This window comes from Gobio gobio (genome assembly GCF_949357685.1).
Source record: "Gobio gobio genome assembly, chromosome: 15".
Classification (NCBI taxonomy): domain Eukaryota; kingdom Metazoa; phylum Chordata; class Actinopteri; order Cypriniformes; family Gobionidae; genus Gobio; species Gobio gobio.
The window spans coordinates 48,386,479-48,402,900 of NC_137108.1; the positions used below are offsets into that span (position 1 = coordinate 48,386,479).

The 16,422-nt window shown below is 43.1% G+C and overlaps 1 protein-coding gene across 1 annotated transcript in view; it reads left to right on the forward strand.

Moving 5' to 3' along the window:
• Positions 1–16,422, forward strand: part of ago1 (argonaute RISC component 1) — a 74,659-nt gene that overhangs the window by 15,469 nt on the left and 42,768 nt on the right. Inside the window, exons 3-4 of the mRNA XM_079837606.1 lie at positions 1,706–1,826; positions 6,277–6,458. Coding sequence (XP_079693732.1) covers positions 1,706–1,826; positions 6,277–6,458 — 303 coding nt within the window. The remainder of the gene's footprint in view (positions 1–1,705; positions 1,827–6,276; positions 6,459–16,422) is intronic.

Sequence of the window (16,422 nt, forward strand, 5' to 3'; positions counted from 1 at the left end):
ACACACACACACACACACACACACACACACACTACCCCTAAACCTACCCATCACACACACACACACACACACACACACACTACCCCTACCCCTAAACCTACCCATCACACACACACACACACACACACACACACACACACACACACACACACACACACACACACACACACACACACACACACACACACACACACACACACACACTACCCCTACCCCTAAACCTACCCATCACACACACACACACACACACACACTACCCCTACCCATCACACACACACACACTAATTTTTTAATTATTGTAATTTTTCCACAATGATTTCGGAATTAGAGGTAGAATAACATAACATATAATAATTACTAAAATTGAAGTAAACATAAATTAATATATAAATATGAAAATAGAAATATATATAAAAAACTGGACGCTGAAAATATGAAAATAAAAGCTAATTAATTATTTTCCACATTTTCCTTTATATATGAGTTGAGATACAGATTCCCCTACTATAAGCCATTCCTCTAAAACCCTTGGATCAGGTGACTGAACCCCGCAGATGTGCACGGCTCGGTGTGGCGAGGGCCAAAACATTTGAGTTACCTCCCTTACGTAAAGCCTGACCTAGAAAGAAACCTCCTCACGCTGTTCTCCCCTGGAAAGGTTTTGAGATCCTCGCAGACGTGCACAGGCAACGGCTGACTCCTGTTCATCCTGTGACTGTATTTCAGTTCAGCTAAGCTTCTGCCCGCTGAGTTAAATACAACTTAAGCCTGGGTTATTCTTGACGCGTCTGCACAAGTGTGAGGATGAGTGTGAGAAGTGACGTCTTCGTGCCGTCACCACTGCATGAGTGAGCATGAGCCAAGATGGTGCACTTCAATGGACCCTTGAAAATCACATTTTTGAGGGAGAAAAGGATGCAAATAATCTTCACTTACACACTGAAATGGCCTGTTAAAGCTCATCAGTTGTTATTTATATAAGTGTTGATTTATATATTAAGTGTTTGCCCACTACTTTTTTTAACACATTTATTCTTAACCTAAATGCAATTTGATTGAATAAAAATGACTGTAAATGTAAAGGTCAACATCTTGAGGGTTTAAAATGTAGGTTTAATAAATTCACTTATTTAAAGAAAATATATTACAATGAAATTTTACACTACAGTTCAAAAGTTTGGGGTAAAAAAGCTTATTGAGAAAGGACACAAGTGACAGTAAAGACAATTATAATGTTACAAAATGTATATTTCAAATAAATACTGTTCTTTTGAGAAATATATGTATATATATATATATATAAAAAACAACGTATCAGTTTCCACAAAAATATGAAGCAGCACAACTGTTTTAAACATTTATAATAATCACAAATCATCATATTAGAATGATTTCTGAAAGATCATGTGACACTGACGACTGTAGTAATGATGCTTTTTACTATATATGCACATAGAAAACACTTATTTTAATTTGTAATAATATTTCACAATATTAGTGTATTTACTGTATTTTTGAACAAATTAATTCAGCCTTGGTGAGCAGAAGATTCAAAACATTTGAATGGCAGTGTATGTCCATGTATGTATTTATATATTTGGCAGTGGTTGTGTATTGAGTGACATACAGTCAGTCAGTCATTATTATCACAAAATAATGTTTTCTAAAACCATGAATAATCCCAGTTAAATGTGACCCTTCACAGGGAGGTTGTGGAATACATGGTCCAACATTTCAAACCGCAGCTCTTTGGTGACCGGAAGCCGGTGTACGATGGGAAGAAGAATATCTACACGGTTTTAGCATTACCTATAGGCAGTGAAAAGGTATGTAAAGGATTTGATTGAGAAGATGGAGAAGAGAATGTGATTCACAATATATTCATGATGACTGCTGGTGTAATAAATGTTAGCAACATTGTCAATATTGCAACTCTTTTATGTGCTTTTATTATTAAAGGTACACTATGTAACTTTGTTTGTTCAAAATTAGCAGTTTAAATAACAAGTCAATACATCATCAATTCTTAAAGCTGCAGTTCGTAACTTTTTTTTGGTTAAAAAATGTATCCTAAATAAATACATTTTTGAGCAAGTATATAACCAGCCAGTGTTCTCTCCTTAGGCAGGAGCGTAGCCGTCTTTTCAGAAGTGAGGGGGACAGAAATGTCAGGTGTAATACCAGTTTTTTTCTGACCTTTGTCTAATTGACAGATTTAATTGATCCCATCTCTTGCTTTTAATTCAGTAAGATATCAAATACACTGCTGAACAATAACCACTAATATCCATAATATTTTCCCCATATGTCATGCCAATTTTATGATTGGTTTTTGTACTACAAACACTTGTGCATTAAGTCCCCATGGATTTTTGCTTTGTAAAAAAAAAAAATATCACTGAATAAGGCAGAAAATATACAGTACCCAAAAGTTTGGAAACATTACAATTGTTAAATGTTTTTGAAAGAAGTCTTCAGCTCACCAAGGCTGCATTTATTTAATAAAAAATGCGGTAAAAAAGTAATACAGTGAAATATTATCCCAATGTAAAGCAGCTGTGTGAATATATAGTAAAAAAGAAAAAAATCTTTGTAATTTATTCCTGTGATCAAAGCTGAATTTATCATCATTACTCTAGTCTTCAGTGTCACATGATCTTTCAGAAATCAGTCGAATATGTTAATTTGATGCTCAAGAAACATTTATGATTATTATCAATGTTGAAAACAGTTGTCATGAAACTATTTAAACATTTGTGGTAAGATAAAAAAGAAGTAAATTAATACTTTTATTCATCAAACATGCATTAAATTGATCAAGTGGCATTTATAATATAACAAAAGATTTATGCTTTATTCAATGCATATAAATGCTGTTCATTTAACTTTCTATTCATTAAAAAATCCTGAAAAATAAAATGCATCATGGTTTCCACAGCTGTTTTCAACAATGATTATAATCATAAATGTTTCATTTTCATCAAATGATCATATTAGAATGATTTCAGAAGGATCATGTGATACTGAAGACTGGAGTAATGATGCTGAAAATTCAACTTTGATCACAGGAATAAATGACACACTATATCATTACAAATTAAAACATCTGTGAATATATATGTGAATATATTTCGCAATATTAATGTTTAACTGTATTTTTTATTAAATAAATGCAGCCTTGGAAAGCAGAAGATACTAAACATTTAAAAGGCTGTCAGTTAGCACTGCATTATTCATATTCTTTATTGTCAATAAATACCTTGAGATGGCTGGAAAAACACAAACCATATATTGTCGCAATCGCGTTTGTTATCACGTTTCATCAGTCATAGCAATTATTTTTATTCAGCTGCTGCTACAGCGCTGAATGCCTTTGGAACGTGACAGGGTTTTACTTCTACGAATCAGTTGTGTTCTTTCTTTGAGAGCGCGCCCTCCGGCTTTGAGTATGAATTGGAGTGTTGCATGAGTGTTAGCACTCCATAGTGTTCAGATCGCCTCATTTTTGGATTCGAATAAAATGACAGGTCATGTATAGATTATTTTGTGTCTTTGAATTTAAATCTAGATTTATTTACGTCGGGTTCTACGTAAACGAACTTGCTTGTGTAACAGACGTAGGCCAGTAAGAGCGGTGCGACTAGACGCTGGTTCGAATCCCGCACGGAGCGGGTCAACTAGGACCAGTGCGACCCGGTAAAAGTGCGGGGGACGAATGTACGTTTTATTAAAAGTGCGGGGGACATGTCCCCCCCGTCCCCTGCGTAATCTACGCCCATGCTCCTTAGCCCGATTCACAACGTAAACTTGTAATAAATAATTATAATTTGAGTGGTGCTAGTGAGTTTCCGCGGTAAATTTGTGCATGGCGCCGTTCATCTTTGCGTCATTACATCACATCTGAAAACATAAAGAAGGAGTCCTGCAGGTGGCGGATCGTTTATAGCCTTTTCTCACAGTAGCTGGAATAATTAAAGGGTAACGTCAGTGATTTAGCATTAAGCTTTGTAGCCTATCAGTAGAAACCCGGTAGTATATTTGAATTATGGTACTTTTCCCCTCTCATATCCCCCTGAGACGAGAGAATTCTGCACTTTATTTCTGGAAAAATCCAAATATTGTCATTTTGCGTCATCGGAGGATTTTTTGGCCAGAGGCTAAAAACTACAGCCAGTAGTAGAGCTAGTTCCTCATGCTATCAACCCGCCCACAGCGGAGGGATCTCACTCACAGAATGTAAATGCGCACGGCCGCTAGGCTCGGGCATTCATAACGGAGCGGTGCAGAGCAAAGTGAGTGTTTCAACTAGGGCTGGACCAGAATATTTGAATATTCGTTCGATGGGTCGGTATTCGATTTTCAAATTTGTGATTAGAATATTTGTTTTTTTGTGATTAGAATATTCGACGTTGATTACTACAGAAGCTTCGAAGCTCAAAAAATGGTATTCGGACCAGCCCTAGTTTCAACTTTTCAATGATTTCCTATGAAAGTTTAGCTTCCATATGCGATCAGAAAATGCGCCATACTGGACACTCGCCGGGAATGACAGCCGCGCTTACCTCAGCTCTGCTCAGCTCTTCGTGATGAATGAAATTCTACTGCGTTTGTACCGTGACTTTCGTTCGGCTCACTCACACTTTATTGAAAAGACACGTTCAGTTTTTAACTGTAGTGTTTATTCTCTAACTGAATGAAATTATTGTATTATTATGAAGTTCAAAACGACGCTGGGGGCGGTTTAGGGAGTGGCCTTGTAAGGCAGCGAAGCAAGTGCATTCTGGGAGTTGTTGTCTTTCATCCACTTGAGACAAAAATGCATTTTCTGTCTTTTCTCAGTCTAGAAGGCACCAAAAAATTTCACATTTCTACTGCATAAATGACACAGTTTAAATACACATTCATCTTCCCAGCGCTGAAGTGCCCCTTTAAACGTATCATTTTGATGACGGATTGTAATCCAGAAAGGTCGAATCATCAGTGACAACTGGAGATTCATCCGTAGTCAAAAGCATAATATTAGACTAGGGCTGGACGATTAACCGAAAACTAATCGAAACCGAAATTCAGAACCTCTAACCGATGTAATTTTCCCATGTCGTTATTTCGGTTTTCACGTGACTCCGCCCCGTCAGTCACATCAAGTGCAGTTTGCAGGCACACGGAAAGATGCAGGACTCAGGAGCAGTTATCTTTGTTTTTAGATGTTCAGAATTATTATGGTAATTGCATGTTTTACACAGTTTATACACGCACGTTAATCGCCATTCTTATATGCATTGTTACACACACAGAGACAGAGCGCGCAAGCCCCGAAGCCAGATCACTTTCACTTGCGTCCTCATGAAGTTTGTCAATTAAATGCGTTTAAAAGCTTGCCAGTTTGAACATTAAAGCGATTGTGCAGTATTCAAGAACAACGTTAAGGAAAACTTTTGCGTCCAGTGCTCATGAGCTGTTTTCTGTGAGACAGAGCCGAGCCGCGTCTCTGACAACACGCGCGCCCTGAAGCCTGATCACTTTCACTTGTGTCCTCACAAAGCTTTGTCATTTGTATGTGTTTTAAGGCCTGCCAGTTTGAACACTGAAGCGATTTTAGGCCATCAGATGTGTTATGTTGAACTAATGCCTGTTTGTTGTGACACACGAACATTGATTGTCAACGCAGTCCTGTGATTTACCACTAAAGTAGCTTAGAAACTCAACCGTTATAGATTTGAATACCTTTGAAATAAGTACAAACCACAGCTTCATAATGAATAGAGACGGTATGAGTAATTCACACACAATCACTCTCTCATTAATGCATCCAAATAAATGTAATGTAGGGCTACTGTGCTAATGTATCTGATGTACAACAAGCAGAAATCTGCCCCATAGACAATAACTGCTGAAAGTGAACCGTTTAAAGTATTTTAAAATCACAAAGAAATGCACTTTTTCATTAGAAAGAAATATCCCACCTTTTAATAGTAGAACATATTACGTGCACAACCCACGTCAAGATGATAATTCCACAAATGACTGCAATTGCAGGTTTCAAACAGAGATGGCGACAAAGAGACACCACTTATTGACTGCAGCTTTACATTCCCTATACATTCCTGTCATTAAACTGGTTTTGAACCAGTTAATCAGTTCTAAAACTCATTGATTAGTTTCAGAGCAGCATGCATGAATATTTTTTCTATATTTTTTCAGTTTTTTCTATAACGGTCTCACCGAGCCTTTATTGAAATGAATGTAATTTCATACTGCTCTCATTCCATGTTGTAGGTTGACTTCGAGGTGACCATCCCTGGAGAGGGGAAGGATCGCATCTTTAAAGTGTCCATTCGTTGGCTGGCCAAGGTGTCGTGGAGGCTGCTGCAGGAGACACTGGTCAGCGGACGTCTGCAGGTCCCGCTGGACTCTGTCCAAGCCCTCGATGTGGCCATGAGACACCTGGCCTCCATGAGGTACGCTGGTCATGGCCTTACAGGGCACAGGCATCCTGGCCCTAGGATTTCCACGATGCACAAAATGCAGACAGAATCGCAAAATCCAGTCGTGAAAATGGAATTCGGAATTTGGCAAATTTTGGATGAATAAATAAAAAGTAGCGCTATATAGGCTAATTAATCGAATGGGAAAATGGACTGGTGTCCAGGAATATTGAAGTGCAAAAGATTTGTGTTTTGGCAATTTAGTCTACTATACATACTCAAGCATGCATATTACAATAATTATTATTAAAGGTGCACTATGTAACATTTTTTCAGTATAATATCCAAAAACCTCTAGGCCAGTGTTGTATATTTTGTTCAGTTGAGTACTTACAATATCCCAAATGTTTCCAACTATTTGTAAATCGTGAGAAATTGCTATTTTACCCGAGGAACCGGGACTTGTGAGGGCGTCGCCTGTCGATGACATCATATCTGCGTTCCCCTCAGTTTCCGTTTTTTTCTGCAGAAACGCTTTCCTCTCACTGCAGTGTGAACAAGTGTCATAGCAGCCGCTGAGAGAACGCACAGAGTAACGTCATCACACCATCAACACACTCAGATGTGTCTAATATGATCAACAGAGCTGCGTTACCTCATACTCATGACCGGAAAAGCAGAAGTGGCGCCGGCGACTGTCATAATAAAAGTCCCGCTGCTCGCGAGGCGTTTGTTTCGTTCATCTCATTAACAATCGCTTAAGCGGTTCCTCAGCTCCACAACACTCGCTCCTGCTCTGCTTCAGACTACAGTAACGTTAATAATCACATCCATCAACATGATTTCTGCCCGAGTCCTATCCTGATTCTTTCCCACCGGCTGTGAGGTGAAGACCACATGTCCCAAGAGTCTGTGCTCAAACGTGACATCATCAAACTCCGCCCTTGTTTTGAACAGGCGACCTCTAGCGGAGGGAAAGTTACACAGGGCACCTTTAATAGTAATAAGTATAATTAATAGTATGTTTTATGTTTAAGGAATAGCAAAAAAAAAATCTTCCATTTCAGTTACATTTTAAAAGAATAATTAAATTGTTTATTTTTGATGTCTAGAATACAGCTGTGATCCACACTCAATTTTAAATTCTTTTAGTCACTTTATTTCATATTTTTTCACATTATTCACAGGGGAATAATCACACTGAGGAAGTCCTGTCAGCTGAAACATCTGTGTATTATTCCCCTGTGAATAATGTGAAAAAATATGAAATAAAGTGCAGATCACAGCTGTATTCTTGAAGTAATTAAATAGATTTGTGCACCAAAACGGGATAAAAAGTATGAGTCTTCATTTGATTACTGTTCTTGATAACACATTTTTATTCAATCATAAATTCAGAAAAATTACAATGTAAAAACAGAAAAAATTAATTCTGGAAAAAAAGATAATTTCATAAGGCCCTATTATTGTCCAAATTTTAAAACGCCGTGATTATGCTATTTTAAAGGTTCCTAATTTAGGTTTACATGCATCCAAGGTCCAAAACACTTTAATTTTCTCATTATATATTGCAGAATCAGCTCTTTTCTCACTGTGTCTGAAATGGTTCGATAAAGGATCTGGTCTCTCTAAACTCCTCCTTTCCACAAGCTACTCTGCTCTGATTGGTCAGATGGCCCACTCTGCCGTGATTGGTCTACTCTGCTCTGATTGGTCGGATGGCCCAGTCTGTCTTGATTTGTCTACTCTGCTCTGATTGGTCAGATGGTCCACTCTGTCGTGATTGGTCTGCTCTGATTGGTCAGACGGCCCAGTTTATCATTGGTCGACTGCTTACAGCGCATGTCAGAAACAAAACAGCCATTACCATATCTGAATTTCAGCTGCAGAGGGTACTTGATACACAGTGATATTAACATTAAAGGAACACGCCGACTTTTTGGGACTTTATCTTATTCAGCGTATCCCCCAGAGTTAGAGAAGTCCATACTTACCATTCTCATCTCCGTGCTATAACTCTGTCTGACGCACACACCGCTAGCCTAGCTTAGCACAAAGACTGGAGGTAAATGGCTCCAGCTAGCCTAGCTTAGCACAAAGACTGGAGGTAAATGGCTCCAGCTAGCCTTCTGCTCAATAAGTGACAAAATAACGCCAACATTTTCCTAATTACATGTTGTGTATAGTTACATCGTGTACTAAGACCGACGGAAAATGAAAAGTTGCGCTAACTTCCGTCAACATAACCAACGTGACAACCTGCTTGCACAGAGAGCGCTGGGGACTATTTTCAGGCGCTGTGTAATATCATTGCGCCGCTTCATCCATGGGACGGCACAAAGTTCCTTGATTATTACGCAGGAATGAGAGTATAGTTCCTAGCCATATCGGCCTAGAAAATCACAACTATTCATTTTCCGTCTGTCTTTTTACACACATCACAACATGTGTTCCGTTTTCTTCCCACGGAAAGGGCAACCCAGTGTACAAAAAGGATATTACTCGGTCTTCCACATTTGTTTGTTTATTTTTTCACAAATGGTAACCAGGTAATAAACCTGAAATAACAAGAAATGCAACGTTTCAATTACCATATACATACTACAACCAGCCCCAGTTCTTTACCTCAATAGCCCAATAACAATAAATAACATTAATCAAAAAATACAAATATATAATAACATTAATATACTATAATAATAATAATAATAATAATAATTGCATAATTTAAACGTACACAATTCACACTTCAAACATTATGCATCATACTTAAATCCTACCACAAACCCATGCAAAATGCATGCAATCGTTTCAGTAAGCAGGAAACTACAGCTCCCAAAATGCCCCGCGGCAAACCAGGAAGTCTGCGATTCCTACTTCATCAAACATTATTAAACTAAATAAAATAAATACAAATGAACACGTATAATATAGTGATGTTATGAATCTAAATGTTAATCCCACGGCTTCGCCCCTCGTCAATTTATATCTTATACAGCGCATAGCGTTATCTCTATCAGTAAACTAATCTGCTTTGATCTACCGGAGAATAGCGGAATAGCGTTATCTTTCATGTGCAACGGACATAAACACAGCACAACAACATAACATGGCGACAGCAGACAACATAAAGCATACATCATTAAAGTATACAAGAAAACATTTGAGATTAAGAGAGCTTACCAAGTGGCTGCACACCGGGTTGAAAGTGATTACAAACTGAATGAATCTCACGCTTCCTTTTCACGTAGTAAACACCGGTCACATGTGCTCACAGCACACTCCTCTCTTAAAGAGGCACTACACTATTTGGGCTGATAAAGTGTTACTTGCAACATTGGTAGCTCTGGGTTAAGATAAACATTTAATAAAATATGTAAATCAGAAATAACAAACCTTTACAAAAGAAAAAACTTCACACAAAACACAACACCTCCCACTTAAGTTCCTGATCTTATAATCCAGGGAACTTACCAAAATCACTCAAAGGCCCCCTTTTTTTTTCTTTTTTTTTTTAACCCTTAGCTTTGCACAATGCCTATGTATAAGTGTCTGATGAAGGTACGACCAATGGAAGAGCAGCAGCTTAGTCCAATGTCCAAGTCAATCACATCCCTATGGCAGGTGTGTGGTGTACTGCCCGGGTATGCGAGGTATGGGATGTGCATGCTCTAACTTCTTCATGTATGTGCAATGTGATGGGCATGGTGGCAGCGCTAGGCTTGCACCAACCAGCCCACAAGGGTAAGGGCGGTGACAGGGTAAAAGGGGTTTGGCCGGTAAATGAGAGGGGTTTGGACCAGGGGGATAGGGCAGTGTGCAGAATGAGAGGGGTTCAGGAAGAGGCGGGTGTCAGGGTGGCTGGGGTGGATGAGTTTCGTCCACCGGGAGAAGGACCACCAGTCTTCTCACGTCTCTTCTGATAATTGTCATGGGCAGTGAAGTACTCCTCTTCTTCCGGCCATTCACCAAGGAAACAGGAAGGCCAGTACATGTTACAATGTCAGCATCCCTGACAATTCCTTTACTGTCAGGATAAACTGTCAGAATCCGGCCCAGACGAAACTGACCTCTCAAAGCATTTGGGTCAGCAATCCAGACGAGGTCGCCGACTTTGATGTTCCTCTCTGTCCGGTGCCATTTATGTCGAATGAACAGATTTGGACCAGCTAGTTCCCTCCACTTTGCCCAGAACCGGTCAACTCCGATTTGAATAGCCCTTAGACGACGCCAGGGATGGGTCTCTAGATCAAGCCCGCTGGTGTCTCCTCTAAGCGATGCTCGACCCAGTATGAGGGAGTTAGGTGTTAAATACTCGACCGAATCCTCCTGTTCTTGAGCTCTGGCATCGATTGGGCGTTCGTTTGTCAGGTTGGCTGCCTGATAGAACAGAGTTTGGAGCTCACCCCATGTAAGAGACCCTGTAGTTCCTCCGAGGCTCATGAGCGCCCTTTTCAAAAGCTTTACAGCAGCCTCCGCAGCTCCATTCCTGTGGGGTGCATCTGCTGGGTGAAAATCCCACTTCCACTCAGTCCTGTTCTTAGCAGCTACATCTTCTATGGATGCAGTCTGCAAGCAAGCCAGATGTTTATGTAGCTCACACAGAGACGACTTAGCACCAACAAAGTTGGTGCCTCTGTCGGACCATAGTTTCCTTGGATGCCCCCTCAGAGCAACAAAGCGGGAGTATGCTTGGAGGAAGCTTTCTGCCGACTGGTCATCAGTGAGGTCCGCATGGACGGCTCTCGAAGACATACAACAGAAAACAATGCCCCAGACCTTCTTGCTCGTTCTTCTTTTAACAGCGTCCTTCACCTCAAAGGGGCCAAAAAGGTCGAGGGTTGTATACTCGAATGGGCTTGCTCTTTCGGTACGCTCTTGAGGGAGATCACTCATAACTTGCTGGCACATCTTGGCTCTTTGCTTTCTGCAGGTGACACAGTTGTTCAGCACCTTCTTAACTATTCTTCGTCCCTGTATGACCCAGGCTTTCACTCTTGTCCGTAGAAGGGTAGAGGCAACACCTTCATGGTTTTCTTCATGTGCCTCCCTAACCAGTAGGGTTGCGAGCCACGACTGGCATGGGATTAGCGGTACAGCCACTCTATCCTCATTCCAGCGTTGGATTCTCCCTCCGCAAAGCAAAAGTCCTGTCTTTTCCTCTTTCTGAACAACCAGGCGATCCAGGGTTGTGTCCCGGAACTCGATACCATCTTGAGCTGCAAGAGCTAGATCTTTGAAAGCTATTGCTCTTTCTTCCACAGACAGGTATGGTCTTGCCTCCCACTTTGACCGAACTGGGGCCTGTCTGTTGCCCAGCCAGATTTCTACCGCTTGTCTCATCCAGGCGATGGTCCCGCATAACCGTGCCAGTGAACTGAACCTTCGGGGGTCTACAAGGCGCACAAGCGCAACGCTGGTTGGGCCCAACCATTTCCTGGGCTGGGCTCCTGCTGTGACCAGTGCCGAGAATGCCTTCCTCCGTAGTTCCCCGATCTCTTCAACAACAGAGGGGTTGATCTCTCTGGCAGTTTTCACAGGCCAATCTGATTCAGGCAATTTCAAAAATTCTGGGCCTTCCTGCCAGACTGATCCTTCAGCAAGCTCCTCGGGGGATGCCCCCCTTGTGATGAGGTCAGCGACATTCTGTCTTCCTTCGACCCACCTCCAGCTATCTACTGATCCGGCCTTTTGGATTTCTCCAATCCGGTTTGCAAAAAATGTCTGATAGCCATAGCTATCCTTCTGGATAGCTCCCAGGATTGTCTGACTATCGACAAAATGGATCCACTGATCAATCTTGATGTAACAGTGCTTCTCGAAGTATGTCTTCAGGCGGGATGCAAAGACAGCCCCGCACAGCTCTGCTTTAATGACATCACCTTTCTGGTCCAAAGGGGTGAGCTTGGCCTTAGACTCAACCAGCTTCACTACAACTCCATCTTTTGTCTGCCACCGTAGGTAAAGAACGGCTCCGTAGGAAGCTTCACTACCATCAGAAAACGTGATCCCCATCGGGTGACCTATGGCTCCAAGGGGTGTGAGACTCCTGTCGAATCTGAGTTGGCCAAGCCTCACATATTGTTCAAAGAGTTTTATTGCAGCATCACGAAGACGTGGTGAAAGAGGATCATCCCAGGTGTCCTTGGAGGAATGGTATCGTCCTGCTTCCTGAAAGGACTCTCTGATGAGCATCGCTCCTCGTTGCTTGGCAGGTGAGGCCAGGCCAATGGGGTCATAGAACCCTGCAATCTGACTCAGCAGCATGCGTCGGGTAAGAGGGTCGGGAGTGCTGCCTTTGATCTCATCCTCTCGTAGATCCAGACCTGTCCTCATCTTTCCTCGCCTCCTTGAGAAGTTCACCGACGTCAGCACACGGAGTTTGTCAGCTTCGGGCTCATATCCCAATCCCAATGCTTTATTCTCCTCATCCCGCATCTGGTTGGGGAGTATCAGGGTCTTGGGTTCTGTTGACCTAACGTTGCTGGGGTCAGTGGGTTTTCCACTCCTCCCACTTTGGCCTGTCAGTATCCAGGGCTTGAGAGAGAAGCCACCTGCTTTTAGGATCTCTTCCACTCCTTCGGTCATCCTAATCAGAGTTTGGAGATCATCGTGCGATGTCAAGATGTCATCCACATAGCAATCCTCTGTCAGGATCCGGCGCTCTTCAACCATGGATGTGAACTGAGGCAAATTTGCCATCTCTCTCATGGCAACCTGAGCGATGCATCCGGCAGGCTTGTCGCCGATGTTAACCCTGACGACGGCAAACACACCGATTTCATCTTCGGGGTTATCCCTCCAAAGGAATCGATGGAGGTGGACCTCCTCATCCTTCAACCACACTGAATTATACATTTTTTTAACATCGCCAAGGGCAGCATACAATCTGCTTCTGAATCTCAGCAAAACACCTCGGATTGGGTTGAGGACATCAGGGCCTTTGTGCAGGAGGTTGTTCAGGCTCAACCCTTTAAACTCCTGACTACTGTTCCAGACTATCCTCACTGGCGTTGAGCTAGAATGAGGATTTGGGGCAACCAAATGGCTGATGTACCAGATTGGGCCGTTCCAGTCCTCGATCTTTTCCTTCGTGAACTCGATGGCAGCTCCTCTTGATACCATCTCGCGGATCTGCTCTCCATATGCCGCTTTCCACACAGGTTCTCTCGCCAGCCGAGCCTCTGTGTTCAGGAAGGTTGCTTCCACTGCTCTGCGGTTATCTGGCAGAATCTCTGGGCTTACTTTCCATGGGTAGGCAGCATCCCAGTGTGGGGCGTCACTGTGTTTGTCTGCTAGCACATAAAAGAGGCAGTCCTTTATCTTTTCTAAGTCCCTTTCTTCTCCAAGGGTCATCTCTTTGCCTCCCGGAGGGCACTTGCTGCACTTGCAGCTCCCGCATTTCGGGTCACACGCTGCTCCAATACTATCCCACTTAAACCACTCAAACACCTCCTTATTCGTAGCAGTGGTGCTGCTGAGGGTCACTTCTTCCATCCTCTTTCGGTTCTCACTCAGGTCTTTGGTGTCTACAACAACCTCCTTGTACACCCTTGAGGATGTTCTCATAGACCTTGCAAAGTGGGTTTCAGACTGGTGCAGCGTTAGGTCAACTACCTCGAAGAGGTCAGGGTGAGTACCACCAACAGTTTTGCCCAATGGGCCGTCCCAGAGGACTAAATCTCCCTCCAACTTGAACGGCTGTGGAACTAGACGACCTTCCCTGTGGCTGATCAGAAGATCGATGTTCTCAGGGCGGACCAGCTCTTCAATAGCGACGTCAGGAAAGATCTTTTGCAGTTGTTGCGGAGTGACAGGCTGACTTATCTCCGCAATACTCTCCAGGCCATAGCAGAGCAGTTTATGTTCCATTACCGTCCCCTTGGTGGTCTTCACTCTTAGTCGCAGGGAGTACCTCTTGGTTGTGACTGTCGTTCTCATCCCTCCTATTCCATGGACAATTAACTTGATGCACTCACCAATCAGTCCAAGGCGCTGGGCAGCGTTGTTTGTTATGTAGTTGGTGTCAGAGGCAAGATCAATAAGAGTGCCTATCAGCTGGCCTGAGTTAGTTGTCACTTCCAGTAACATCATTATAACTGGGTACTCTTTCAGTCCACCTCCAGCAGTGCAGATCGTAGTTGAGGCTTTGTTGGAAAACGCCTTTCTGAATTCTGCTCTTAACTCCGGAGTGACTTTCGTCAGGAGCTCTTCTTGCTTGCTGGTCAGTCCGAGGCCTTTTCTCTCCACCCTTTTGGTACCTTGAAGCTCTCTGCCAGAGTCTTTCTCTTGAGCGATGGTCTTGGGGCAAAGCAGATAGTGGTGAGGCTCTTCTTTGCGGCAGTCCATTTTACTGCAGAGGAACTTCGGGTTGCAACGGCCATCCTTTACGTGGAGGCACAGGCAGCGATTGCAAATCCCATGGGTATTTAGATGGGTCTTTCTCCTCTGGAGATCCATCTCCCTGAAGGTTTTGCAAGCAAATAGCCTGCCAGCATGAGTCTCATCAGCACAGGCAGTGCACGAGCCCAAGCGTAGCTTCGACTGAGCCTCTCTACGGCCTAAGGTAGCTTTGGAGAATGCTTTCTTGATTCCTCCTTCTGATTTGTCAGCCAGGCCTTTCGATGATGAGCTTCCCTCTCTAGGGCTTACCTCCAGCTGATCCAGCTCCTCCAGGATTGCCTCCTGCTTCTTCAGGAAGCGCAGCAAGCAGTCAAAATGATTTTGTGGAGCAAAACGATTCACAGGCTCAGTCTTGTGTGCAATCCATTTCTCCTTCAGAGAGCTTGGTAGCTTACTTTCAATGGACTGCGCTACCCAACGGTTATTTATAACATCATCTTCTCCCAGGATCACAAGGTTACCAAGGGCCCGCTCTACTGCTTGGATCAGCTCAATTGCTTTTCTAGGGTTGTCACCCTTTACGGGGGGTAGGCCCTGAACCTCCTCGGATATCTTCAGAACAATTTTCGCCTTGTTCCCGAAACGGTTGCCGAGGCGCCTGAACATTTCATCCGCCGACGCACAGCTGGACAGAACCAAGTCTTTCTTAACCCTGTCAGCAAGACTTGCCAGGAGGTGGAACCTTGTGACTCCAGCCGTTCTCTGTGGGTTTCCCAGCTGTTCCAGCTCTTCCCACTCAGCCTTCCACCGATAGTAGTCGGTCATGTCTCCTGAGAACGTGGGTAGGCGTGTCCTTTCAAGACTGATCTGTGGTCTGAAGCCGTACGCCCCGGGATGCAGGCCAGGGATGTTTTGTGGTGGTGCATATGGAAACGCAACTGCTCCAGTACTGGATGCAGGTGTTACACTGGGGATTTGAGGCTGCGTGCCAGCTCTATTGGGCCCCTCATCGGACTCGCTATGCTCTTCATTAGTACCTGCTTCTTCCTCTTCTCCTCCGTCGACCTCTTCTGTCCGCTTTAACTTTTGCCAGATCCGCACCCAGTCATGCAGTCTGTTGACCAGCTTGTATAGCTGCTGCTTATACACTGTTGTCTTGGTTCCAGGGACAAGACCTTCCCATTCAAGCACCTTCTGCTCAAGCATTTTAATTCTCTCCACCAGACCCTCTCTCAGGACTTGAAAGTCTTCATCTGACAACTCCTTCAGATCAGTGTTCTCCACCTCAGCACATTTCTCCTCTGCACCGTCGGCGTACAATTTAAGGTCAACATAGGCGAATTTGGACCATAACGTCTCTTTAGCGAGCCGGAGCGTTTCTGTATAGGTGGCAAGGCATGTCGCCATTTTCTCCTCTACATGAGCCGCTTCTTTTTCTGCTTTCTCTTTCTCACTTTCCACTTCTCCTAGAGCATCAACATATTCGAGTCCAGTGTCGTGCAGCTTTCCAAAGTCCACACCCAGTGCTCGGATCTCGTCGATGAGCACCTTTTTCTCTAGGAGGTCTACAGTGAGGAACAGCTTTTTGGCTCTCTTGCTGAAAGAGCTCTGTGCTGTTGAGCGCTTTCCTTTTAGGGCCACTAATTCTGCCAAA